The sequence below is a fragment of the Orbicella franksi genome, chromosome 5 (genome assembly GCF_964199315.1).
Source record: "Orbicella franksi chromosome 5, jaOrbFran1.1, whole genome shotgun sequence".
NCBI classification, from domain to species: domain Eukaryota; kingdom Metazoa; phylum Cnidaria; class Anthozoa; order Scleractinia; family Merulinidae; genus Orbicella; species Orbicella franksi.
In genome coordinates, this window is record NC_138149.1 from 2,764,901 (window position 1) to 2,785,569 (window position 20,669).

At 39.7% G+C, this 20,669-nt stretch overlaps 1 protein-coding gene across 2 annotated transcripts in view; it reads right to left on the reverse strand.

Annotated features, from left to right (window-relative positions):
• LOC145486912 (uncharacterized) overlaps positions 1-20,669 on the reverse strand; it is a 142,515-nt gene that overhangs the window by 100,012 nt on the left and 21,834 nt on the right. For both annotated transcript variants that reach the window (XM_081465621.1, XM_081465620.1), the window contains exons 18-45: positions 20,307-20,360; positions 19,519-19,563; positions 18,639-18,692; positions 17,522-17,575; positions 17,392-17,445; positions 16,069-16,122; positions 15,733-15,786; positions 14,931-14,975; positions 14,134-14,187; positions 13,344-13,388; positions 12,576-12,629; positions 11,597-11,650; positions 11,275-11,328; positions 10,527-10,580; positions 8,816-8,869; positions 8,145-8,189; positions 7,597-7,641; positions 6,686-6,739; positions 6,536-6,589; positions 6,053-6,106; positions 5,229-5,282; positions 5,084-5,137; positions 4,490-4,543; positions 3,425-3,478; positions 2,429-2,482; positions 1,374-1,427; positions 387-440; positions 110-163 (exon numbers count right to left, since the gene is read on the reverse strand). In XM_081465621.1, coding sequence (XP_081321747.1) covers positions 110-163; positions 387-440; positions 1,374-1,427; positions 2,429-2,482; positions 3,425-3,478; positions 4,490-4,543; positions 5,084-5,137; positions 5,229-5,282; positions 6,053-6,106; positions 6,536-6,589; positions 6,686-6,739; positions 7,597-7,641; positions 8,145-8,189; positions 8,816-8,869; positions 10,527-10,580; positions 11,275-11,328; positions 11,597-11,650; positions 12,576-12,629; positions 13,344-13,388; positions 14,134-14,187; positions 14,931-14,975; positions 15,733-15,786; positions 16,069-16,122; positions 17,392-17,445; positions 17,522-17,575; positions 18,639-18,692; positions 19,519-19,563; positions 20,307-20,360 — 1,467 coding nt within the window. The remainder of the gene's footprint in view (positions 1-109; positions 164-386; positions 441-1,373; positions 1,428-2,428; positions 2,483-3,424; positions 3,479-4,489; positions 4,544-5,083; positions 5,138-5,228; positions 5,283-6,052; positions 6,107-6,535; positions 6,590-6,685; positions 6,740-7,596; positions 7,642-8,144; positions 8,190-8,815; positions 8,870-10,526; positions 10,581-11,274; positions 11,329-11,596; positions 11,651-12,575; positions 12,630-13,343; positions 13,389-14,133; positions 14,188-14,930; positions 14,976-15,732; positions 15,787-16,068; positions 16,123-17,391; positions 17,446-17,521; positions 17,576-18,638; positions 18,693-19,518; positions 19,564-20,306; positions 20,361-20,669) is intronic.

Below are 20,669 nucleotides of genomic sequence, written 5' to 3' on the forward strand. Positions count from 1 at the left end.
CATTACCATTCCCGCAATCAACTATGGCGTCGTGCACCAACTTCATTTCTTAGACCACTTTTCACTAGTAAATGTCATAACACAAAGAACGGCTACTATAGTTACTCACAGGGGGTCCCTGGGCTCCTGCCTGGCCAGCTGTTCCAGAGGGGCCTCTAAAACCCTATAAAAAAGGAGTCGGTTAAAAGCGAACAAGACAGACAGACAGACAGATAGTTTTATTTCAACACAAAATTTCTTCAGTTACAGTGAATTGGTTTCCGAGAGTGCCACGCTAGAAATTACTGTACTTTTATACACACAAAAATACAAATTAAGAACTTCAGAGAATTGTACTTCAACGGTTGACAGTTCAGTGACATTTTATTAAATCCAAAATTACTTACCGGGTAGCCTTCCGGTCCGGGATCTCCTTTGACGCCCACTGGGCCTTCATCCCCCTATGGAACGCAAACAAAACACGAACCTTTCAAGAAAAATCTTATAAGGTTCTTAATGGATAAACATTTTTAGAAAATGACAGTAGGTAGTTTTGGTAGTTTTAGTAGTTTTAATTATTGTATATTTTATATTTTAGATCTGTGATACTTGTATTTCTTATTTCAGATTTTAACACTTTTTATCTTATAGAGGACCTCCCTGAAAACCACGTATTTACGTGACGGGCGCTTCCTCTTTAAAGATTGTTTTTATTATTATATTATATTATTATTACGAATGTATATTTTGATATATTGGAAACATGCTTTGGGTGAACTTACTGTTTGTACTTAATAACTTTATTCTAAACCAAAACTAGAGTCTGATCCGTAATGGGAAAATCATATCGTAATGGGAATTAGGTTCGATTTCCGCCGCTCTTTCGTGTCCGGTCTACGTTTCTCCCTAAAGGCGGCTGGTAATCGAGCCTAAATGGGAATACGACTGGCCAAAACTTTTGATTGGCGCGACTTCTGAAATAAACAGTGGTCCGCGATCTTCTTAACTATTAACTCGTAACTCACTAACTCAGTTAACCATGTTTAAACGAAGAAAATCATAACAGCCACGGTGTTTAGATATTTGAACTTAGTGAGCTAATCATCTTACCGGAGTAAGTTGACAAAGATTTTTACAATTATGTTTTCCGTTTGTTTTTTTTTCTCCTTCGTTCTTGTTTCCATTGAGAAGATATAATTAACACTCGAGACAGAGTTTGACCACATTTCCAGGCACCTCAAAGTTACATAAACACTCCGCTAGGCTACACGTTGTGTTTTTAACTCTCCTCTTGTGGGAAAACACGGTCTCCCGTGTTTGATATCTTACTTTCCACCTTAGTAACTACACTAACAGAAGACACGAGCATCATGGGATTAAAATGCCACTCATACCAGGCCCCCGACGTCTCCCTTACTCCCAAATGGCCCCTCTTCTCCTGTGCGCCCCTACAGAAAATAAAATACACACATGCATCAGGTTATTCCAAATTTTTACATGATACAACTTAATATCAAAGTCACTTCGTACGAAGTAGGAAGAGCTGCCTCTTTGCAAGAGGCTAAGATTATGGCTACTTCCCCTGGCCCTGGATGGGATGTTAGTTCATCGTACTCTAGAGTTCAGACACATTGAAAGTAACAATTCTTCTATGGCAAGAACTGTTCATTTAGCAAAAACGGGAGCCGTAACTCCCTTTGACCTATGCGAAAGCCCTCTCGGGCCGCCATTTTAATGTCCCACAACGCAAAAACTTGGAAATTCAAACGTCCTCTATAACAAAATGAGGAACCCTGTGGAGCGTAAACGTAGTAAAACGTCAAGTTCTTAGAGGGTCTCCTATTTGATGAAACTAAAACTTAAGAAGGATTGGTCATTTTTAAAATCAAAATTAAATTAAAATTAATCCTTCAAACTTGGTGAATACAATTCACAAATTGTGAAAATTCAATATCTGAAAAAGTTATTTGCTATCGGATTCCCATACAAACACTGTAATTTCTGACCGCTTTGCCTACCCGTCAAGATGGCGTCGAAAACCCGGTGAATAGGCCTGTTATAGGTCTGTTACTCCTTAATTTTGGCGCGTTTAACTGGTGTCCTCCGTGAAGAGAAGTCGTCAGATACAGTGGACGACACACCTCTCTAATACGGACACCGAAGGGACAGAGCGAGGAGCGAAGTGTCCGTATTGGAGAGTTCACTATGATGACATCACTTTTAAGTCTTCACTGAAAGTTTAGTGTTAAGAAACTAAAATCAGGCCCAACAGTGGGTGTCTTGTAAATTTCTGAATCTAAATTGATTAACTTTCCATTTACTACCCATTTCCCCGAGAGTGCCGCTTAAAAATGGTTCGACAATGAATAAAGAATTGTCATGTAAAAAAGCATTATAATGAAAACAAAGCTCGTCTTTTTGGGAAGAAACTCCACGTGGTAATAGCTACCTTCTCGCCGGTATTCCCTTTAGGGCCTTGTAATCCACGCGGTCCTGTGGGCCCCTAAAATAAACACGAAGAAAAAAAGCTTGAAATATTAGTTTCACTCCTGAATGGCACGAATGAATAATATCAAATATTATTATATGGCAAGATAGTCTTGAGATAAATCCGAGCGTTTGATTGGTTCTTTCCGGGTCGGGATTTTGCTATGTGTGTATTTTACCCCAAGTGCCATGTAATAACCTACTTACTTAACCTAGCTTGCTCAAACCGTACTGGGGACTATTGGAACTTGGTCGTTTTCTGCCACGGCCTCAGGTCAATATTCCCCAAAACGGCCCTCGCGTTCGGTTAGTAAGAGGTTAGTATCAAGTCTACTTCCGAGCGGGTAGTCATACGAACATTAATGTTTTTGCTTTTTTCCTTTTTTTCCTTTGGACGATGAAGGCCTTACAATTTTAACGGAATGTGGCCCCATTACTGACCGTTGGTAAGGTTAGAAAGACGTTAAATGCGACAGTGGAATGTTCTGCCAAAGGAAACAACATGGAGCAATAACCAGGGACTTTGATCATCATTTGTCCCTTCCCCTAGTGGAGAATTTGCCCGTAGGCTCCCTGCCTCCAGTCTTCTCTGTCCTTGCAGCCGAAGCTGCTTTTATGTAGGTAACATTTCGAACACTATTTGAAAGATCTCACTTTAATTATTTTCCTTTAGTAACCCTGCGATTAAAATCTCAAGCATTCTCGCGAAAATTAATGTCAAACCTCGGAAAAGTGCCCAAAGCGTGTGTTATTTTGTTCTGAACTGACGTAAAAACGTCCGTAGTAATAAAAATACGGATAACTTCAAATTCAATTTTCTCTCCCAAGGTCAGCAGGAGAGCTAAAGTCTCGATAAGTTCTTCTTAACTGTATTCAAATTGTTGTCCACCATGCTATGAAATTTTTTGGTAACTTTATTTTGGCTTTTGTTGCTCGAATGTTCACAAACAGTACGTACCGGAGCTCCAAGCTGTCCTGGGGTGCCTGGGGAGCCAGTGGCGCCGCGAGATCCCTGCGGGATGAACAACAGACAACTGAATGAGTAATCACACGTGATTCATTTGAGGTTAAGTGGCGTCAGTCTAGATTTACACTGATGCGGTGAGCTTTTGCCCTTGGTGCAATTTAGTCACTATAAACAAAATGGGTTTTACATGTACAACGATGATTTTAAAAGTGATTGAAAAACTGGGGAATAAATATCATCTTTGTCGCCTCTTGCAGTATTGCCTTGGTGAAAGGAAGGTATTTATTCACACATCAGTCGCCCCAAGGAAAAAAGAAAATGATCCAAATTGTTGCGAGGTCTTTATTATTATTTTGATTGCGAGGATCTAGATCTGGACAAGCTGCGAAACTAGCACAGTTCATTGGTCACGAGGAAAGCCATATTTTTGCAATCTCTGGTCCTGTGCTAACGACATTGTGCATGCTAACTTTTCTGCGCGTTTTTACGAGTGTTGTTAAGGTTTCCGTGCGCTAAGAAGTATGGGTAAATGTATCAGTCGCCATTTTTTTCCTGCAGAGGATTGCTGACGTAACAAGTGCAATCACTTTAAAGGAGTTACGTCGTTTGTAATCCGTGTCAATATTCTCCATCCTCAACCATCCTTGTTCCTGTATGGTTTATTATTATCTCTTTGGTGTTTTTCTAGTTTAGTAAACTACTATTTTCAGGTTTCCTTCGATGTAAAGGTAATTTTGTACATGGCCAAAACAACTCAAAATACCGTGACTGAACTCCTTTAATTAGTAAGCTACGAACATGATTTTCTATTACCCTGTCAGTCGATCAACTGTGTAATACTCTTTCACAAAAACACCAAAGTGATTTGGCTAGTCAATCATGACTCCTTGAAAAATTGCAACGTTGGCTCGATGTCATCCGTTTTAGTCTATAAGTGACTTAGCAAAGTCTTTGCCACAGCCGGACTGAGCCACAGACTCAACCAATTCTAAGAGACAGGAGTTGTACTGAAAAGGTAGTTACATGCAGACTTGCTTGCCAGCAAGATCTCCTCACCTGTTCACCTTGTTTGCCTCGTCGTCCAGGGATTCCGGGACTACCATCTTGTCCCTAGGAGACAGATGGATGGGTATGGTTTAAGGTTGGCGGTCGTTGTTTGTTCTTTTACATTTCTACTTCTACAGCAAATCAAGAACGAGAAATGCTGAAGGCTGAGTATTACGCATCGACGGAATTGGTATGGTCAAACTACCATGTGTGTGTATATTTAGCCGATAGTTTGAAAGAAGCTAAGGTGTGTATATAAGCTCTGCAAAAGAGTCTAACGTTTTGACACAATCTGAACTCCTTGATACTGCAAACACTCTCAATGAGCTTTGGATTAAAGGAATGAAGGTAAGGCAGGCATGAATCAATACTCCTGACGATTTTTCTACTGTGTAGAATTGTTGTTTAGCGAGACATTCCTAACATGGACACCAGAACCTATTTTATACATGTTTTGCCACAAACCCATTCAATTTTGGTGTATTTCAAATTGGACTAAACTGTTAAAAATCAATTAAAGGAAATACTGAACGGTTTAAACATGACCTTAATAGCAAAAATGTAAACTCAATGGCTGTATGAAATTTATCTATTATGGTGCACCTTTGGTCCAGGTAAACCGGGAGGTCCAACGCTTCCAGGTACACCATCAGAACCCTTATGACAAACAAAAGAACTTATCAGTCGATGAATATCTTTAACATAGAAAACAGTGATTTAAAAGTCTCAAATGGTAACGTCATCCTACCGATTGACCATCTTTTCCATCTGATCCAGGAAGTCCAACAGGTCCACGACTTCCCTATGTAAGCATATTCAACAGAAATAAGCAAAAGATAGAAGTCATAGAATATAAATAAGTAGTAAAGTGGAAACCTGTTGATTTCAGCGGGCCATGGCAAGGCTGTGATCTAAGAAAAATTACGAGGAGCCCAAAGGTTCCTAACATGATGGCTGGTCTTTTTTAAGTGACGTCTTGACAGTCATATCACAGTTGCACTTCTACACAGATGTTCTCTAATAAGCATCCAGAGTGTTGATACAATGTTAAATATATAAAACTTTAATCAGTACATTCAATATTATCAGGATTCAAAACAAGAAACGAGAATAAACTGGGCTATATAATCCTTCTCAAAACAAAGGTCAATCATGAATGCGTATTTGGTTCGAGTGGCCGTATTAACGGAGTAAAATTATAAACGATTACTCAGGCTGGGATTTCAGAATGTGGACTTTGGCCGTATTAACAGCGTGACCGTATTAACGGGTTTTCTTAGAAGAAAATGTATGGGCGTTTCGCCAAGACAAACGAGAGTCATAACAAAGAGCTGACCGTATTAACGAGGTGACCGTAAGGCGGGGTTCCAGTGTAAATGAATGAATGTTAAACGTCTTTGAGCTTAAAATACTTAATGTGACCCTCAGAGTGTAAAATACATGTTCACTCTCCCGTGAACAAGAACCATAAGACGCCAAAAACCATAACAAGGCTACGTTGATACAAGGCTAATCCTGATACAACACAACCTTAATAACAATAAAGAACAAATCTTGACTGAAATCACTTACTGGCTCTCCCTTACTGCCAGCTCTGCCAGGGCGGCCTGGGAGTCCCGGGACACCCTATTAAAACATAAGAACAAAAATAATAACTGAATTTGCTGTCTTTCTAAATACTGATTTTGGCATTTGTTATTTGAATTTTGCTACACAGGTGGTTCTCCCACTTGTCTGTTCACATTTTGCTCTCATGTTTCCTGCCTGGCTTACTAACAGACAGACTGACTGGCTGACTGACTGACAAACTGACAACATGACAGACTGACTGGCTGACTGAAAATATGACACACTAACACACGGACTGAAAGACAGACAGACAGACTGACTGACAGAATGACTGGCTGAGCGACGGACGGACGGACCGACAGACTAACTGATTAACAGACTGACTGTCTGTCTGACTGACTAACTGACTGACTGACTGACTGTTGCACTCACAGACTAACTGATTAAGACTGACTGACTGACTAACAGACAGACAGACAGACATACCGGTACTCCAGCTGATCCAGTTAATCCACGCTTCCCTTCAGGTCCTCTATCTCCCTACAGAGGATTGAATCAAGTGCGCAGTGTATTAGATCAAAGGAAATACAATAGAAGTGTTAACATTCACTCGTAAAACGAAGGATTGCCACATACCGTTATTCCGTCATCTCCAGGTGGCCCATCATCACCAGCAAGTCCCACAGGGCCCTAACACAATTAAAACAACAAAGATCAAAATCAGTACCACAGGGCCCTAACACAATACAAACAACAGACACCAAATTCAGTCTCACAGAGCCCTAGCCCAATTAAAACAACAATGATCACATTCGGCACTACAGGGCCCTAACGCAATAACAACGACAGACATCGCATTCAGTACCACCTCGGATCAACAATGTTTGTAGTAGAACCTCACCTTTCACCTTTCCGACAAATAACCTTTTCTTGCTACTGACAACTGTGTCGCGCATGTATTTATTCTGAACTGGCATATCCCTGCTAAATCTTTTTCTACTGCTGTGTTTCAGTCAAGAAATTGGTCTTAGTCTTGGTCTTTACCCTGGTTAAACAGCCTCCCCAGTAGTCGCAAGTAGCCGCAAGTTGAACTTTCGTAGAGATTTAAGTTGGGTGGCCAAACGGACTCGCAAGTTTCCTCGCAAGTACACGCAAAAAACACTTCAAGGACTTGGGTCGAATTGCGGCAAATTTGATCTCGACCAAAGGGAGCGCAAGTCATCGCAAGTCGACGCAAGTGCAGGCAAGGAGGCGGCCAAACAGAGTAGAAAGTAGACCCAAGTTTTCAACTTGCGTCTACTTGCGAGTCTGTTTGGCCAGGGCTTCTCTTGGTTTATTAACTTCATTGAAATAATGGTCGTGAATAAAACAGAAACGGAAATGAAACATTACAATCATTTCCATACGTGTTTTCTACGGTGAAGTAAGCCAAACATTATACCACAGCACTAGCTGATAGCTTTAACTAATGAACTGTGAGGCCTTCTGTGCCACTCGGCCATCAAAAACATGAGTGAGTGTAATGATCTTTATTTCAGTTACTTTACCGGTGCTCCCACAGACCCCGCCTCTCCGACAGGTCCACGATTACCCTGCAAGGAGATACGTGTAACTACTGTTTAATTGGAATTACGCTCTTAAATCGTAACTTCTTTCATGTGTGATTTCATGTGTGATTGTGCGGTTTTTGATGACTGCTGGAAAACTATGAAAGCGATTTCGGAAACTCATTTATAATGAATCAAGTTTAAACAAAGGAAACCGCAACTGTGACGGTGTTTGGATATCTGATATTAATTAGCATAAATTTCTACGATTTTATCTCTCCCTTTTCTCCTTAGTTTTAGTTTCGATTGAGAAGATATATCAAACACTCAAGAAAGTAATTCACCACATTTCCAAACACCTCGAAGCTCGTCAAAAATACTCTCCTGCGCGTCGTATTTTGACTCTCTTCTCTGTTTGGAAATATGGTAAAACACGGTCACTCGTGTTTGACTCGTGTGTTTCTTCTACTTAAGGGCGAGTCGCTGCAAAACCCCAAAATAACAGAAGGTAGTTTATTTTCTATTCTTATTAATATACGAGGTCTCACCACTTCGCCTGGTCGTCCATCTTTACCTCTCTCGCCTCGTAAACCCTGGTATACAAGATAACGCTTTGTTAACAAAATAACAAGATAAACAACAAAATAAGAGAGTATTATCTATTTAAAAACACTAGATCACAGTGAGGATGGTCAATAAGTCATGAATGATTGGAGGCATTTTTTTTCTGAGGACAATTTCAATGGTTGCCGATAATTATCTTCCAATTATGTTAAAAATATCAATGAGCCCTCCGGGAGCATTCCAAACGTTGTCACACCAACATGTTGCGATAGGAATACACCATTTTACTTGTTGCCAATGTCGCTCCCTAAACAATAGCCCTTTTCACGGTTAATTTTTCTCATTTGCATTACAATGTAATCCAACGTGGGTACGAGGCAATTTCGGGCTAAAACTACAAAATAGCCCGAAATTGCCTCACATCCATGCTAGATTTTATTGCAATGCAAATGAGCACAGGTAACCGTGAAAAGGGCTATTGCCGGCTCAATCAATTAATGGAGCAAAATTCCCTCAACAAAGTTACCAACGTCGCCGGCCAAAAAATTGCCGGTTCAATCACTTAATGGAGCTACATTCCAAAAACAAAGGCACCAAAATTACATATGTTGTCGAGTTAAAACGCCATGAGCACTGCAGAGTATATACAACTCACCGGATTTCCAGTACTTCCAGGTAGACCTGGAGCTCCAACTGGCCCTGGAGATCCCTGCATTAGAATAAACCAAGTAAGGTACAACTCGCTATTCTTGCTGATAACCGGCAAAATGATAGTCTCCTTCGCAGCCGTTTTTGGGGATGTCACGCAACGCTGCGTTTGGGGGAGCGTTGTGTGATATTAACAGTTACAGTAACAGTAACTTTATTTTTACATAATTCAATTACAAGCATTAGTAGTTCGCAGCAGAGAAGACTAGCAAAATTACAGGTAAGTGACTGTTGAGAGTCAAGATTCCACACGTTAAAGTAAACGTTTTCGATTGGAAAAACAAGCATGATTTCACAATCAGTCAATCAGAACAACTGCTCGAGTTTCCCTATCAAATATTCCTGTATTTCCAGAAAGCTAGTATTGTCTAAGTTTCTGGACGTACTGGTAAACTACCCTTGTCTACTTTCTATTAGTATGTGGCACACCACTAACACATTGATTTCAAGGAGCTAAATCAAGGTTTGAACATCTTGAAATCAAATGCTTAGCCTATATTTTTGAAGTTCATCGTTTGTAATCCGTGTCAATGTTCTGAATGTTCTCCAACCTAAACCATCCTATACGGTTTATCACTATCTCTTTGGTGTTTTTCTATCTTAACAAACTGTTATTTTCAGGTTTCCTTCAATTTAAGGTATATTTGTACGTGGCCAAAAGAACTCAAAATAACGTGACTGAGCTCCTTAAAACTGGTGAAGTTTTCTAGGATATTCCTTATCATGAAACGGATTCACAAAGTGTGCTGTTAACTGAAACCCCTGACGAGTAGTCTTATCCTTACAGGTGAGAAATTACTCCGAGAAAGACGAGAAAGTATTCTGTCAAATAAAACAAAAAAACAATCGAAAAACAATATAAAAGTTATTGCTTATGGGTGTGATATATGTAGTGCTTGCTTTCCATTTGCCAGAATAAGGAAATGTAAATATTCCAAAGTGTTTTAGCCGCAGAATGGTACCAAAAATGCGCCCTTGTATCATGTCGTTTCTGTGGTTTAATAAGTCACTATTAAACCTCCTGTTTCCTACATCAGCGCGAGAAAATGTTACGCACGCTAATTTCACAAAGATGCCACTAATATCCAGAGAAAGAAGCGTTTGTACTAATTACCCTTTTGGACAATCTTTGACCCCTCACGTGAGAATAAAAAGCTTGTAAGTTTAATTTTCCACTGGCTGAGTAAAGTGGAACAGGTGGAAAATGTTTTTCTCACACACCGCTAGGACCTGAGACTGATAAACAAGTAACGTGTAAGGTGGGTAGTTCTTGTTGCTGTGCGCCATAGTCTGACCTCCCCACCCACCCACCCTTTAGAATTTTTAGTATTCTTCGGCAATGCTTTCGAGATTGTGACTGTATCATTTTGCATTAGTTCGATCTTTTTCTCTCAAGACTGTGTATGATTTATGGAGTTGATCTGAGAATCAAGCTCAGGTTTGCTGCGGTCGTGTTGTCATGGCTCCCAGTGATGTGTGAGGAGAGCGTTGTAAAACATAAATAAAAACGTCCCCTTAACGTTGTTAAAAATGACTCCTTTTATACAAGGTTTGTTGGTAATAGTTGGGTGTTTGATGCGTCCGAGTCAGTCTCTTCATGTTTCTTCATTTTTTGTGATACAGTTACAATAATAATTAATGGTGGTATAACAACTTACCGTTAATCCCATGGCTCCTTGAAGGCCAGTTTCACCTCTTTCACCTCGACGCCCCTGTAGCAGAATAAAACTTGGATTTCATTTTGAAAACTATCAATCAGCTAGACAGTCAGAGGCCTCTCTGCTATAGCAGCTTGATAAAATGTTGATCAGCTAATGCTACAAAGGCACAGCTAAAGAAAACGTCGACTGAAGAGAGTGTTCAAGAGACATAATAGCAAATATGGCTCGGCTGGTAGAGCACGGTATTGCAACAGCGTGTGATAACGTAAGGTTCATGTTCAGTGACATTTCAACCGAGTAAAGGAACTCAACATAGTTTCAAAGGTGTGATAATGTGTCCACCTCTTATGAACAATCGACACATACATAACAAGATACAAGGTACATGGAAGACAACGAATTACATCCATACACCCTAAGATAATAAGACATGAGGTTAGAAATGAAGATGGACAAACTACTAGATACATAACGAAAAATACTAATAGAAATATACTTGGAAAAAGATTTCATTATCAGTATCTATCGATTTCGAGGGATCAAGGAATTACACTTGTTTAAGGGTTTGGGGATCGACATCTGTTGTGGCTAAGCGTTAGCGGTCCCACACGGAACCCGCGTTATATTACAAGCTAGATGGTTTACAATGAGAAGACACTTTTAAAGCTAGGGCATGTTGTATAACCACTGGCCAAGGGTACAGAATGGTTATTTCAGTTGTGTAAACTTGTTAACATAAACATACCTCTCTGCCTGGGGAACCCGTCTTACCCTGCTGGCCTCTGTTGCCACGATTCCCCTGGTAACAAAATATCCGATTAATAAAGGCAATGTATGTATGCTTTTATTTGGTAGGAGAAAGGTTAAGAGACCAAAAATCAAAAGAAAACGGTTAAGCCCATTTTACACACAAATCCTACCTTATTTCAGACCAAAATGGCCAAAATCGATGCCCAATTTCAGACCAAAACCGCTCAAAAACCATACTCTTAGGGGCCCCTCATACCTATAGAGCCCCATATAAGCGGGTACCCCTGGGACTATTGTATTACGATAGGTATTCACACCTTGTCTCCTCTTGCTCCGCGTTCTCCTGGTGCGCCGTCTTGACCTGGGGCACCCTGAGAATAAAACACGAAATTGCATGGATATTTGTTCTCGCAGTTTGATTGGTTCTTACTTATGGTCTATTGGAGGACAGACGCATAGATGACGACGTAAGCATTTTGTTTTTGTTTTTTCAGTTATTACATAAAACAAATAGATTCCACCTTGCCGTGCGTCTGTTCAGTAATATATTACAGCAGACGTCAAAATGTAGTAAGAACATCAGTGACGCACTCGGCTAACATGGAATCTATCTGTTAAATACGTATATAGAACGTTTCTACATGATGTCGTGGAAGCAATATTGGTATCCCGAAACAATGGAATTCATGTCCTTTGGAAAATGATTTCATTTTTGAAATAAAAATAACCTATTGTTTGGGAACCATGAACATTGCAACAACAAACTCTCTACTGATAAGTGAACTGAAAGATGGTGAATTTTAAGCGTGGTAATGAAATGTGAAAGATGATCTGATCAACATGACACGAGCGTGGAACAAAGAAAAAAATTCTGTCGGGAACTCAGATTTTTTCTTTGTCCCATGCTCGTGTCATGTTGATCAATTCACCTTTCAAACTCTCCCCTGTTACATATTTTCCTACTAAGTAATATAAAGATAATATGTAGATGCAAAACGTGGGAGCAGGAAGCACCAAGTTCAAAACTGACAGGCTTAAGCCATCACTTTACTGATGTTAGCATGCTTTCAAGACGACAAACAAATGAAAGGATCCGCTTCAAGCTTTTAGTCGGAGAAACTGTAGCTCTTAAACCTATGTAGCTGGCAGGATTTTGTACTCGAATGGTTTGTTTTGGTGGAGGAGCTATGAACACTTGAGGACATTTGAACTTGCCCACTCCTACTCATTAGATACTCCTCTCCTGAAAAACAAATCTCTCCATCTACACAGGCTTCAGCTATTTGAACTATTTACCACAGCTCCTCTAGCGCCACTGAATCCCATAGCGCCCGGTTGGCCTTGTTGTCCCTGTCATGATATTAAACAAGTTTAGCATCACATGAAAATAGAAACAGGATTGATATTAAATCACGAAAAGATGGCAAGCTCTGCTTGCGACACAGTCTAACACACAACCCGTAAACTACCGCTTATAAGCCCAGGGCTTATACAACTTTGTAAGGGCTTCTAGATGGTCTTATATCCAAGGGGCTTCTTAGCGGAATAAAAAACCAAACGTTTCAAAATGAACTACAGCAGTGTTGATCGAGATACGTTTTCACCTACTGGTTTTCAATTAAAGGAGCTCAATCACGGTTTGCGCATCTTGAAAAGTTCAGCCTCAATATTTCAAATTAGTCGTTTTTAATCCGTGTCAATCTTCTCCACCCTTAGCCATCCTTGTTCCTTTATGGTTTATCATTATCTCTTTGGTGTTTTTCTATCTTATAAAACTGCTATTTTCAGGTTTCCTACCATTCAAAAGTTAATTTTGTATGTGGCCAAAATAACTCAAAATACCGCGACTGAGCCCCTTTAAGCTTTAAAACATCATAATATATTGAATTCATTTCATCTTAAACTAGAGGGGGTTTTATATCCGGGAAGACTTATACATGTAATCGGGCGTAATATTTTGTTTACAGGTAGCTAGGCCTATAACCGAGGGGGGGAGGGGGGGCAATAAGCGGTCGTTTACGGTATAAGGGATGCATGAGTGACAGCTGCTTGTATAATACTTACAGCCATCCCGGCAGAGCCAGGTCGACCATCATCACCAGGTTGGCCCTGAAAACAGCAAAAACAATTACCTAACTGGTTTACAACGTAGGGTCTCCACACACAAACTTGATTTTGAACCTAACCTAAGCACAAACACCAAACACAAAGCAATAAAGATCGAAATGGCTTTGAAGCCAGCTCGAGATATTTTAAAGGGGTCAAAAAGATTTTCAGAAGTTTGTATGATAAGTGGCACAGCATAAACTTTACTGAAAACAATCATTAATTTAAAAAAACGGACTGTGTTACATACATGTTCACAGTACTTCATAATGAACTTAATTTCTATCAAATGAGGCCAAATTGACATTTAATTTTACGTCTCGTCGCCTTTGAAATTACACTAGCGAGTCGAGCGCTATTTAAAATAAAAGAAACTACTGAAGTTAAGTTTGTGAAAAGTTGAGAGTAATTTTAAGTAAAGAACTTGGAAAAGTTACGCCTTTCTTCATTCAAGATTTGCCATTCACTCGACGTGCAGGCAGGAACTTCCAACCAAAGAACCACAAATACTACAAGGATTTGAAAAATACACTTTTGAAAACACTGCAATGTAGTGAACTCGACCTAAAATTTAGCCAATCTTTGTCACGTCATATTCATTATATCTTAATATTTCTTTTCTAGTGATATACCTGTAAACTAGCTGGTGAACTATTATAGTGCATCATCATAGCTAAGCGTATATTCACATTAAACGAGTATTGTATTGCATTGCATTGCATTGTTCATCAAAAACGCAATGGAATACCTGCAATCCAGGGCTACCAGTTCTTCCTGATTTACCTCGTGCACCTTGGGCTCCCTGTGAAGGAAAGACATCAACTGAATGAATAACGAATCAAATTAACTGTTTTCCAGTTTTGTGAATATTTGATTCAATCCGTGAATTATCTACGATTGTACTTTGGAAAGAAACGACTTTGCATTATATCAGACTAATTTGTGCATAAAGGTCTTTACACGCCAAGCCACGAAGTTACTGTACAAATGTTCCTCTTGAGAGGCTCGCGCGGTACACGTCCTTGAGTTTTAATATCATAATAATACACATGAAAAAATTACTCGATTCTGATTGGCTAAGAGCAGTGCAGTTCAAGTGTAACACCAGTGCAAAAAGTGTAACATCAGTGCAAAAAGTGTAACACCAGTGCAAATTACACATCGAAATTCTGGATTATGATTGACTGTAAGAAAATAGCAACTTTTCTAAGAAAATGATATCATGTTAAATGATGATGAAAATTTTGTGCTGAAACTTTGAAAAAAGTTTTCTCAAATGAGAAAAAATGGCTTCAAGAAACATCTTCCGGCACTTCCTCCGCGCGAATTTTTTCATGTTTATATTATTAATAAGTAATCATACGGTTTTTCTCGTTCAATTTGGAGTTAGTTTGCACTTGTGAGTTTTTCAAAAAGCTCACTCGTGCAAATTAATTCCAAATTGAACTCGAAACCGTATGATTACCTATACTAATAAGAATCAAAGTGATACTGTGCCTCCTTAACATCTGACAGAGACAATTAACAATTTACATTTCAACATACCTTCGGTCCCGGCCTTCCAGTTTCACCAGTTTCACCTGGGCTTCCCTGTATATTTCAAAGCCATTAAAACGTATAGTTACTAAAAAGCAACTCGCTCTGTTTCAATCCCTGATATTCTAGTGACTCTAAAAATATATGTCACGAAGAGCATATAAAGTGTTTATTTTAAAATAACAATAATAGTATAAAATGTAAAGCACAAGTCTGAAATTTGAATATTTTGTTGGCGGCTATTTAAACCTTTCAAGATATCTCAAGATATTCCAAAACTGGTTATATTCATAACAAAAACAGAAATCTCTCTTTTTCTTGATGATTTATCACATAATTCATTTATACCAGTAGCGCTGATCACAGGTTCAGGATGGGTAAACTAGGGTTTGCGGTATTCAACAATTTGTCATTCAGTCAGTAATATTAATCTCTAATTGCGATACTGCGGTATTTTTCCTAATTTTTGGCGGTACTGCAGTGTTCAGCTACAAACCCCTCCCCGCAGCGTCCCACTCATCAGTTGCTGGTTCCCAAGATGTCAAGCACCACCTCAACGCTCTTCACGTTTGGAGGAAACGAGCCAAGAACAACAATTTTAAAGAGATGTGGTGCTTGAGTTCTCTTGGAGTGATGAATTCGTTAGACATTAATCCAGTTTGCATTCAAGGTTATGATCGAGTCCCGTTTTGAATACTTAAATCGTCAGGTGAAGTTTGAAGCGACAAATGACATCAAATTTCAGTCAATGAAAGGGCTAATGACAATTATAAGTTCTACTGAAAAATTCAACCAATGTTGTTAAACAGACCTGATCTCCTTTTGCTCCTGGTAAACCATCAATGCCTGGTTTTCCTTGCTGGCCCTGTAATATAATGCACTGATAAATATTTGGAAAGATGTAATATTGCAGTTTTCAACAATGACAACAATGCAACCAGGACAAAACCTAGCCAACTGTTGCCTTTAATTTTAACTCCATCCTGCATGCTTGAGACTAGAAGGCAAGCATCGATCTTCCCTTGTTTTCTTTTACTTTGATTTATTGTTATGACTAGCTTGACTTCGTTACTTTTCTTCGTAAAACCCACACAATTAAGCCTAACGAAGTGTTCTCTGCAAAAAAAGTGCAAATAAACTTGCTCACCTTTACTCCTGCTCTTCCCTCTGCTCCTCTATACCCAGGATCTCCTTGGGAGCCCTTTGAGAAAAAACCCTGGTACTTAATCATGTGCACATTATCACACACATCGTAATAAACCTCTGTAATGCGGCAGACCCAGTGCTTGAAATAAGTAACGCGCGGACACCGGTAACATTGCCAAGAAAAAGAATTTTTGTTCGGACACAATCCGTTTTAGGCCGATGAAACATTGGAACATCAATTCTGAACACTAGCGATAGTAATCCCATATTAAGCAAGTCTCAAACTTATCTGTCTTGAAACACATCAAATAATTTCCAATGTAATTTCAAGCTACTTCAAAATTTTAAATTTTCTTTTACAAGTTCAAATGGCCAGACAAGATGATCAGCAACCCTGGAAACTGATCATGACTTATAAGTAGCCATCTCTGGCCGAATATTGACCATTGGCAGGCCGTAAGTTCAAGTCCTGTATAAGTGACAAGAATTATACATAAAAATATAAAAATAAATAACCTTTATTTACCATGAGCAGTGTTTATAGCACAAAGGCTAGTGGGGCCGAACAAACAACTGGAACAAATAATTCAAATTGAACATGACATTGTTAAGAATCCCAACTGGCCGGAGGCAAACCGGTTCGCTAGTTACAAGCGAGGACGAGGATTTGAATGCGGGGTTACTATGAAACAACAAATCCAGGTAGTAGTCAGAGCGGGACTCGAACCCAGGACCGCTGGATTACGAGTCCGACGCGCTGACCACTCGGGCACGCTGCCTCCTGGATTGAAGCATGTTTGACTAGTGTGATCAACCATAGTTAGTGGAGGGGACTAGTTAGTGGATCAACTGGTGAGTGTCGTCCCGCAAAGAACTGTTCTTGGTGACTAATGTTTCCACAAGCTGAGTGGAAGTCACCTTCAGAGACAAATGAATAGTGTTCGTCAATGGATGGTGTTATAAAGCTGGTCCTTTGCAGCTAATTGGCCAATTTAGCCATGATAGTAAATTGCCTGTATGACTCATTGGAAGTTTGTCAACAGTCACTGGCCATTTGTCTGTAAGGTGCAGGTAGTTGCTGACATCTGATTAGAGGCGTTTGTGGTAAGTTAGTGTACCAGCTTTCCATAGTCAGTTGTTGAAAACAGTTTGTACCGTACGTTGAGCATTGCGCAGAGTCCCAGTCAATTCTTCAGTCTGTAAGTTAACGTTCAGCAATGTGATTGCTGACATCACATCTCATCGCTCTTTTGCGTTCACCCAAGCTTCTCTCAAAGATGTAGGAAGCCTGGCAGTAGGAAGTATATATCATATGACTCATTACCGTTGGTCCTGGTTCACCAATTTTTCCACGTTTGCCTGGTTTTCCTTGTCTGCCCTAGGATAAATAGCCAAATCAAACTTTAGTTGAATGAATGAGAAGTTGACCAGTTCTCAGTGTAAACGAATCCTACCCTTTTTCCAGCTAATCCTCGATCTCCTTGGGATCCTACAGGGCCAGCATCTCCCTGTGAAAAAGAAACAACAAATTAGTTTTCAGTGCAGGGAACACAAGTCATGTGAAGAGAAAAAATTTTCACCGAAGTTTATTTTCGCCATATTTCATCAGTGTGTAAGACTTGACTTGTGTTACAACCTTGAAGCCACTTTTAAGTCCAATAAATTGCCATATGTGTGAAGAATACATGATTGGTCTATACAAGACATTTTTTTTAGCCAAAACGGGTGAATATCAGATGGTATACCCCAATGCAAGTGATATTACTCGGTTTTCAAAATTTGTGTTTTACGTTCGCATGTTCAGTTTACATCCTAACTAAATTGTTAAACTGAAGAATACTGACCATTTTGAACAAATTAGCAATCTTTTTGCCGCCTTCCGAATTATTTGCGAAATTGACAGTTGTCGGTGTGCTTCGGTGGCAAAAGCTGTCATACAGCAGATATCAACGTCTGTAAATGTTGCAAATTTTGAATACAGCGTTTAGAGCACGTTTTCTTCAGATCAGTTCTTTTCAAATTTGGCGTAATAATCATAAATGAATACACAAATAAAATAAATTTTATGTCTTCTTCGTAATTCTGAATTTTCAACAACTTTCGGCAAAGATTGGTATTAAATATTTAAAAAGACAATCAGAGTGCCTATTTTTAAGTACGAGCGAACGTGCGAACGGGTATAAACACCGCCAGGAGCCCATCACTAGGAACGTGCAACTACCCCATCCTGTCACGGCGTTTTCACAGACCGATCTATTTTTAATCTGAGTTTACCGCGAACTCAGACCCCCCGCAGGACCCTCAGTGACCAATCACAAGCACAGACTTAAAAATAGAGAGGGAAAGAAGCCTAAAAATAGACCAGTCTGTAAAAATGCCGCGACAGGCTTGGTATGGGAGTTGCACGCTCCTAGTGACGGGCTCCTGACACCGCACGAAATGCGTTACCTTCAGGGTTGGTATTGTAACAGTGGCAGGGTGTATGCAATCTGGTGGTGTGACATCGTATCGGTTGGAGAATTTTGACCCCGCCCTCCCCACCCCACTCCCTGACCAAATTAAGTGACTTACCGCCGACCCCTTTGCACCTGCCGATCCTCGTTTTCCTGGTCGTCCTGGAGCTCCCTGTAGACATAAAAAAGACAGAAACGTGGCGCGCATGCCTAAACTTGAGGCTTTCGTTTGGTGGTGTTCGCATTCCCGTTGCCGTCGTGGTTTCCCTATTAGAGAGTTTAAGAAAAATCTCAGCGGCAACGAGAACGCCACCAAACAAAAGGCTTAATGGGTAGAATAATGGCTGTGCACGTGCGTTTTAAATCTTTGGCCATTTATTTGCCGTCCTCTGCAAAACAACAACTTGAAATTTTGGAGAACGCGAACGACGGAGGTTAATTTATCGCATTAATATTTGGAATTGAACGCTGGTGTTACATACTTAGCTTGAGCAAGTTCTGAAACCAATAGGCGCACTGGACAGATGTAGGCAATTGCGAAATTCGGAGGTAAAATATAAATTCATTTTTTACTAGGCGTTGTTCTTGGGGTCACCGCCGTCATTGCTTAAGCTCGCTATCGAAGCTTTTTGGCCAACTAGGGCACCTCATGAAGACAGTATTCTAGCTAAGACTCTTGACTTCTGATTCCAAAGTACAATGCACAAATGCACTTAATTCCCATTAATTTCTCCGATTTCCAAGGATATGCTCAGAGGTGTCCGAGATTCCATCTGACGTAACTTAATTGTTGCTTAGTTTTGCGTTTTTGCATGCAAATGCATGCACACAACACGGATCAGTGGCACCATCACGGGTTTTTGGTCAAATCTGCAATGTGCTTCTCACATAGGAAGAATTAGACACGTGCACTCTAAAAGGCGTCTATTTCTCAGACTAAGACCAAACACACGTTAACATGGATCTAAATAGTACATATTAAAAACAATACTAATTACCGCTTCTCCCTGCCTCCCATCTTGTCCAGGTAAGCCAGGATTTCCCTACAAAGATATCAAGCGAGAGGGTATAGGGTTTGCCTTTACAATGTTGCATTTAAGGTAAATCCAATCTAATGCTACACTGAAATGGTAAATCTATAATAATTATTTTAAGACTGTTAAGGTCTTCTTATAAATTATGTTTTTCAAGTGACACCTTTGAAAGCTGGTCTGGGCTGCATCGAAGTTTGGATATAATAAAGAAGATGACTGTCGTGACGTGCATAGACCATTAGCTCCTACCAGCCTCATATAACCCAGTGCCGGGTTGTTCAAAGCACGATTCAGCTAATCCAGGATTAGCGTAAATTTTTATTTCAATTTTGTATTTTTTCAGTGAAGGTTTCTGTTTAAATTTTTTTGTCCTTCAATTTTGGCTTTGACCAATGTCAAACTCCAGGAAACATGAACAGTGAAAACACTTTTATTCAAGAGAAATAAGAACTTTGATTAACTTTTAATCCTGGATTAGCGTAAATCGGCTTTCAAACAACCGGGCCCAGCTGCTTGCATCCCTGACTTCATCAATGATTCAATGATAAAACAAAGCTGATAATCCGGTAGTAAAAAGGTTTGTGCAGACAAACATATTTAACATATGCATGTACACATACTGCTGCCGCTTGACATTAATGTTCTCTGAAAATTTTAGACATTTGTTTCCGCATTTCTGCGTGTCACAAGGTTTCATTTGATTTGAGCCATTGAACTGAACAAGGACTAGAAATTGAATTTGAAGTACATACGGGTGTTCCCTCTTTTCCAGGGTCACCTGGAGGTCCCATAGGTCCTGGAATGCCCTGCAAAAAAGTTTTCATTAATTACATGTCCATGTACTTTTATAATCTAAGTATTTGTCTTTTGCATATCTGTCTGCTCCTGGCATTGCGCGCGCTGGTATTACGATTTGAATGCTGTTTTAGCTTTCATTTTTATGCCCAGTCCTCTCCAGCTAATTACAGGTAATGAACAATGATGAAATAGTGTTTTACTATCATCTCTGTTAAAATTTTGGCTTTTAGTCTTAAATCATAAATGTCCAAACAAATGGGATATTTTAACCGTTTACATGGCTGTATTTACGATTTTCTTGAATTTCCCGTTTCGTG